We start from the raw sequence: 7,893 nt of genomic DNA, 5'->3' as shown, positions 1-7,893 counted from the left end.
CTGAGAACTCTACGAAATACATTTAAAAAAAATAAATTAATCAGTGACGTCATTTCCTGCTTATCTTTCGCTCCTTACCCCCCCCCCCCCCCCCTCTAGATTTCTCGATATCGTGTTTCTAAGCAAAATTAATTTATTTTGTTTTTCAATTCCAACTTCTTAAAAGATAATTTTTTGTATTGTTATGAGAAAAGCTGATATCCATTAATGCAGGGTTGTCCCTGGACACATGGGTCTCGCCATACAAAGATGTTACATCCCAGAATCCACAGCATACTACAAACTTCTTTGCATCGTTTCAAAAATTAATTATTAGCATCATTTAAAAATCCTATTATAATTATAAACTTGAATATCGCTAAAAATGACATTTTTATTAATTAAAAGTCAGTATCGATATTACTATACTAAGAGACCTATACATCTTATACTTAATATGCGATTCCTGGTATCGATATTACGATACTCGTTTTGTAAGCGAGAATAAAGCAAACACATCGAGATTTGATTTATGGAACTCTTGTTTGGCTGGAGGTTCGTCTGCGGACGTTTACGTCAGCTAAGTGTTTTCAGAGCAAACAATTTACAGTCGACACACCTGCTGTTTTTGGTCGCTTAGATCTATCTTTCTTATCGTATCTAATCTAATCGATACTTTTCCATTAGCCGTACCATCATCATGAAATAGCTAGTAACATAGGGGTCATCCATAAATGACGTCACGCTTTTTTGGACGATTTTTACCCACTCCCCCTCACCTCCGTCACACGTCGTCACAAAAAGCCAGACCCCCCTCCTAAAATAACGTCACACCTCAGCCTACAACACCCCCCCCCTCAAAATTGCTGTTGAATTTTTCTTAAAACATCGATATTTTTCCAAAATCTTGTCAGAATTCAGTCAACATAGAGTATTTCGATCAATCCCTATTACAATTTATTAAAACAGTTTTCTAAAACGCGAAATAACGGCTATAACTCGTTTTCTAACATTGCTTTTTTATAATGCAAAAAAGTGACGTCACACCATCTGAACAACCCCCCCCCCCCTCCCCCTCATTACACACCGTCACAAATTTACGGACCCCCCCTCCCCCCTACGAATGTGACGTCATTTATGGACGACCCCATATTGTCCATAACTATATTCCTACTTTAACTCCAAACCTAACAAACGATTTGAAGTATCGATGTCGACATTAGCATTTCGATTATTTAGTCCGTTTTCTTTATTTCTATCACACTTGTTCTGCTTAAAATTTATGCTGTTGTAGAAATATAGGGGAAAAAAACTCAATCGAATCTGAATAGGTTTAAAAAAAAAACAACCCCAAGCTAGTTCGTCTGAGCGATGAAGCGAGCAAATAGAAAACAGAAGCCGGTACAATTTAATGCCGTCCAACAATGTCAACAGCCGTGCAAATAGCGACAACGCTATTTGCCCGGTGAAACTTGCTTGACTGTCAATATGGCCTCATACATTTAGTGCAGGACGTCAAATATAGCTTTACATATTCATCAGATAACTGTAAATATAGCTTTACACATTTTTTTTTTGCAGTACTGCAAACACCGTCCTACGTATTCATGTGTAGATGCTACATATGTATTCTTGTCTAGATCTTAATTCTTACACATATATGCACGATACCTCAATATATGTAGAATAACGCTGCCTATTTTAATATGCTTCAGTCGTCAATAAGAAAAAAAAAACTATACGGAGTTGATGAACAGGGGCGGGTCAATAAATAACGTTTAACTGACCTTTGTTTAAAAAAAAACCCTCAAACAATATGTTTTATTTTTTAAATATTTTAGTTTAAAATAAATAAACTTGTGCATTTTAACAATTAGCCATCTAAATGAAGCGCGTGATGGGAGGTCGTGGTCGGAAGGTAGAGCTTACGACTTACGACTGTAAAGTCTTGAGGTCGGATACCTGACTCAAGTGGTTACCTGACGTTAGGGAAACTATGCCGACCACACTATCTCCCTATATGTCTTGTGATCTCTTCTTCATTTGCCCCATGTCTATTTGGCACCAGAGTTTCTTCCAGGCTTGAAAAAAGTCTACCACTCCCGCCCCCCCCCCCCCCAAACGAAATAGAATTTACATAGAAAACATATACTTTTACCAGTATCCCCCCCGGAAAATGTTGTCCCCCCCCCCCCGAATATATCAAGTCCGTCCGTCCGTCCGTCCCCCCCCCCCCCCCCCCCCCGAACCCTCCCGGAGAAAAAAGTCGGAAGAAACACTGTTTGGCACGAACGGGACAAGATGACGTCGGAAATAAATGCGTAACGTCATTGGTTGGTTATAGTCTTGTGACCATGGTGTTAGGACTGGACCAGTTTGGCCATTATGGTACTTTAGCCTGGCTACCCAGCTGGTACCAGGACTCATTGTCCACATATTCATTCTGAAATCATGCAATCAAGATGGGGTGTGTTACACCGTGTCTATAAACGACAATGACGGCCATTTTAGTCAATCTTATCCCATATTGTCACAAAAAGCCATAGGCAAATATCCCTAAAATGACGTCACAAATTGCTAGCAGCGCCCTTCCTCTTAAAAAAAATCATAATAGGCATCCGAAAATCAACTTTTCCCCCCATTTAAATACTAACTTCATCACACATCTCGTTATCCGCCACACACCCTCCCTTTTATTATGTCTCAACCATCTGACACCAGTGTTTCTTCCAGACTTTTTTCTCCGGGGGGGGGGGGGGGGGCACTTGAAATCTTCGGGGGGGCGGTAAACTTTCTTCGGGGGGGGGGGGCGGACACTGTTAAAAGTATATATTTTCTATATAAATTATATAAATTTCATTTCGTTCGGGGGGGCGGTAAAAAATTTTCGGGGAGGCTTCGCCCCCCCCCCCCCCCGAAGAGATGCCTGGAAGAAACTCTGTCTGACCCCCCCCCCCCCCCCCTTACAATTTTTAGGTGTGTTACCTCTTTTATGGACGACCTCTGACTGAGACGTTCGCTAGTCTTCTACTGCAATCATCATAGATTATAAGCCTAGGTTTGATTCACTGACTAACCTTTGAAACAGGGGTAGCGTCAGAGGCGGAGGCACGATTTTGTTCTGGGGAGGTTTCAAATCCCCAACGCATATATGTGTATGCCTATATGTATTATACATAAGTAGGCCTATCATGTACTTACACACACATAGGGCCTATATCCCAAAACTATTTGACTTTAAGAACTTCCACAAACACACCATCGTCAAAAACTAAATGTGAGACAGCTGTCCTTTTTTTTGGAAGGGGAGTGGGGGGGGGGGGGTGGTTTCTAGTTGACTGGAAATATTAGCTACGCAGGTTTTGTGGTTCCTTGTCGCACAATAAATGGCATAATTGGACGCTAGTATAGATGATACCCCGAGGTTTTAAGTTTGTTTCTGTAGAGTTCGACGAAGATTCGTTTTCATTAAAGTATTTTAAGAACTCGCCCTTGGGCTGATGATGAGAGACTATCGTGTAGGAAGTGGACCTAAGCGTCGATTAGATCAAGTCTTTGTTTGATGGCTCACGGTGATTAACATATTTCAATGGATAGGCGTGTCCATTGCTCGATTCAATGATTTCCTTCCTTTTTATAGGAAACACTTCAAGCTGTTGTCTATTCATTTTTAATTCAAGTGTGTACAACATAGAAAAATGTGTACACTTTTAACATGGGAGAGCTCAATGTGTTAGATACTTTTATACAGGGTTTAGACTAGTAGAATAGTTCATAAGCTATCATCTAATGTAGGGGTTTGAGAAGTAATCATAAAAAAAGTTATCTCAGTCTGCCAAGTGTTTTGCTTATTTTTGTCAACAGCTGCTAAACCGAAAGCCTCGAGTTCAGATCCAGGGCTTCAGTCTGTACGATGTCATTGAGTCCAAACAACTTTGATGGGTGCCGACCCTTGTTAGGGAAACAGCTGACCACATATCTTTTGAATGCCGAGATCCTTGAAACAGATGAACTCTACTTCATTGGCCCTACATGTCAGGCACAAACAGTAAAAGACTATGCTTATTTCAGCTTGCTGCCCTCCTTACATTTATTGGATAATTAATAAAGCCTACATAACATATTATGGGACAGTGTGGCCTAGCGGTAAGGAATAGACTGCTAATCCAAAAGTCTTGTGTTTGAATCCAGGTTTAAATCAGTAGAACGTCCCTGATTTCACCCAGCTCTGATGGGTATCTAATGCACATTAGGGAAAATAAAGACGGCTGGGCATAGTGCAGACCGCACTATCCTTTCATCTGCGAAGGTCTCAGAAACAGGTGAACTCTACTTCATTTGCCTATTGGCCATCAGGTTAAAAAAGGGAACTTACCTTACATAACATTAAGAATTCTAAGTTTGACAATAGTTATCAATGTGTATTTGTGAATATGCTACCCTAGATTTGTCTCTATATTGTTATAATCAAACCCAATTTTATTATTCCTTAGGCTATGGTCGTTTATATAGAATCACTGTAAGAAAAGAACGACATACAAATATGTATATAATAAATTATTTCAATCCGATTTTTAAATTAAATCTTTTTATTAATAATAACAAATTGCGTGTCACACCACATTAGTAATGATTACAGGAAATAAATATAAAGAGTCTGGTATTATTGCTTCATTTTAAATATGCTTCACTTTTCCCCTTTGCTCTTAATCATGAAAATACAAAATTTTAAAACCGTTATAGTTTATCATCATTACACCAACTTCACCGAAACAATAACATCAGCCTTCATAAAGAAGAGTACAGACAAAAAAACAATAGTTATCATTTATAGCAGTAGTAACTATACCACAATAGTAGCCATTCACCACATACAAACAAGTAACCATTACTACAAAGTAGTAACCATCTACCACAAACACAATATAAATATTCATTTAGTTCATATAAATAAATAAACATTTTACTCTCATTAGTTCTGCAATCAGTTAAATATCTATATTAAAAACTAGAAGGATTGAAATTGCCTTGAGACATAAGAAATTTGAATACAGGACTAGTTGGTGCTAATGTTAGCTGTTTGACTTGCTCTTTTCCTTCTCCCACTTCTCTGCCAGTCTTTTCTGTACAGATCTACGCAGAGGTTTAGGCCACAGACCATTTTCTACCCGAAATTCTTTGCTCTGGTGTTCTGAGGCGCCATGTTGAATTTGAAAGTTACACAGCGCAACCAATGGACCAGTCAATACCTGTAAAACACAATAGCTCTCTTTATAATTAGGAACAACTAAACCAGGTATTTTTAATGGATTTCAACATTTTGTTTAATAAACTGCATATTTAAAAGCATCACTGTTTTTTTTATCAAGCTTACCTCATATATATGTGGTTTCTTTTCTAAGGTAGAAATAGCAAGGGCAGCTGTTTCTAATGTTGACAATGATGTATCACTGGGCTGTGTCCTAATCACATACTTGCTTTTTTCCTCAATTTTTATTTGTACCTTGAAAATTTAAGTTGACTAAGCTAAGTTAGATATATAAACAAATTACTTGAAATTAAAGGTTGTTAAAGAAAATATTTTAAAATGCCAGCCAAAATTGTGGTTAAAATAAATGAAGCTAACAAAGAAACTTAGGTCTTTTGTATTATGTTGAAATTACTTTTTTGAGAGTTTTTAAAATGGCATTCTGTGAGTAGATTCCTTTAGCTTGAGCCCATGTACCGTCAAGAAGGACTAGTGTGTATGATGTATCTGTAGGCAGTGCTGTAATGTCTATGGCATCTTCTCCAGGGTACAGTAAAAGGGTAGTCGGCAAATCAAACACAGGTTTTAGTTCTGGATTCCTATCAACCAATGAAGGACATTAATTAGTAATGAATAAGTGAACCATATCTAAATTTGTGACAAACCTACATAATATTATCATCAATCAGTTTAAATGAATTTATGTAGCATTATTCTCAGCCAGCTATTACCTTAAATAGTTGAAACGCTTTCCTATGATTACTTGACATTTCTCTGGAGAAATACAGTTCTGTAAAATTGGCACTGTACGAAGACATCTTGATTCCTAGAACACAGTAAAACAATAATTACAAAGCAAGCAGAATAATAATGGCACATAACACCTAAGTTAATTAGTTAAATTTGAATTACATTTTCATTACTACTAGCCTACCTCAAAAGGATGCTGAAGAATGAATAAATTAGTTTCCACTTTCACAGGTTCACATGGTAGAAATGGACACCAGCATACAGTTGTCGGACGTCTTTTCAAAAATAAAAACATTTAGTGTTACCAGTTCATGATAAATTTCCTTAATATTTGTATTGATATTCATAACATTATACAGAGTGATTTTCATTCCTATGTCAGACAATGGACTTTTGCAAAAATATGGTGACGAAAGGCGTCGGATGTTAAGGGTCTTTAAAGTTAAAGTTGTTGTCACATTAAGTATTTTGTGATTTTTGACAAGCAGGAGGGTGGGGGTTTAAAAACACTTTTGCATTTAAAAAAGAAAATAATATTAAAAACTAAATTTTGGCATCATTTTTTCAGTTATAAATGGGTTTTTTTTTCGTAAATTGTAGTAAAAATTGCTCAATGTACTCAATGTTGACTGTTAAGTAAGTAAAGTTCCTTTTCAAACCTGACGGTCTATAGGGCAAGTGAAGTAGAGTTCACTTGTTTCTGTGACCTCGGCATGTGAAGAGATAGTGTGGTCAGCACTATGCCCATGTTGACTGGGCCCAGAGAATATTTTAGAAAGAAATGAATGTTTAATTTTTAAAGGTTGTTGTCTGGCTTTTGTGATCATGGGGCAGGTAAAAAATTTGTATACCAGTATCTGATAATAGAATTTTCTTTAAAAAGGGGTGTTAGATTACTGGCAGTTAATACACACATTGCTGGCTAATGTCAATGCATAACCCTGTCCCTAACCCTAACCGTAGTCCTACCATATGCCTAACCCTAATGATCTAATCTAATTTCTAACCATAAAATTAGTCGAGATTACAATAGTAAAACTACTAGAATCTAACAACCCAACACACCTATTTTATGGAAGAGTCTATTATTATTAGACATCTCTAAAATGATCCAATAATTATTTTAATAAAATAAATTTAAATAAAATAGTTTAAAATAATAGGAAGCCCAGGTCTAAGTAATTTTTTTATGAATTGAGTTAGGCCCAGAATTAGATCTAGATCTGATCTAGAAACTACATCTAGAAATCTAGATCTAGATTCTAAAATCATCACAGTCTGCACGAGGATACACTCAGTACACACGACTGACTACACAGTCAGTACACACGACTAACTACACACTACACACATACAGTACTGAGTACACACTATGACTGACGACACACATTCATTCATTCGTCTCTCTCGTCTTACTTGCAGCGATCACATGTGGGTCTCTTTGTTAAGAAATTGTCGTCATCAAAAATATCTAAACACACAAAATCATCTAAATTATTCTGATTATGTAAATTTTCAGTCTCCATAATATGTAAGAGTCAATGCCTAAAAGTAATGTATTAATTTTTAATTTTATTCTTCTTGTCAACAGTCTGTGGAGGACGCCATATTGAACGGTAAAAGTGACGTAACGCAGATCTCATTTCTAAAAATAGATCTCTTTTTGTTGTGCTAACTAGGATGATGAGTTCTAGAGAGCTGACCTAAACTGCGTTTAAAAATTATTATGGCCTACTTCACACGCGCAGTGCTTCTACTTATTTAAAAATAACATTAGACTTACTTTTTAAATACTCAAATGTAACATTGTTGGGTTAAAATTATTTTTTAATACTTAAAATGTAACACCATGGGGGGGGGGGGGGGGGGGGGGGTTGAAAACAAAGCAAAATTACCTTACAAGGTCCGTCCCCCTT

At 37.0% G+C, this 7,893-nt stretch overlaps 1 protein-coding gene across 1 annotated transcript; it reads right to left on the bottom strand.

Moving 5' to 3' along the window:
- Positions 1–4,649: 4,649 nt before the first annotated feature.
- On the bottom strand, positions 4,650–7,594 carry LOC131955303 (tRNA-uridine aminocarboxypropyltransferase 2-like). Its single transcript, XM_059319374.1, has 6 exons — positions 7,394–7,594; positions 6,162–6,252; positions 5,959–6,053; positions 5,643–5,826; positions 5,354–5,482; positions 4,650–5,228 (listed from the first exon to the last, which is right to left on the bottom strand). Exons 1-6 carry the CDS (start codon positions 7,501–7,503, stop codon positions 5,052–5,054), a joined length of 786 nt encoding a protein of 261 aa, XP_059175357.1. The 5' UTR covers positions 7,504–7,594; the 3' UTR covers positions 4,650–5,051.
- Positions 7,595–7,893: the final 299 nt, after the last annotated feature.

The sequence above is a fragment of the Physella acuta genome, unplaced genomic scaffold, assembly GCF_028476545.2.
Source record: "Physella acuta isolate Inbredline_101_S28 unplaced genomic scaffold, ASM2847654v3 ptg001063l, whole genome shotgun sequence".
NCBI classification, from domain to species: domain Eukaryota; kingdom Metazoa; phylum Mollusca; class Gastropoda; family Physidae; genus Physella; species Physella acuta.
The sequence above is the reverse complement of the archived record's forward strand: the minus strand, read 5'-3'. Positions and strand labels throughout refer to the sequence as shown.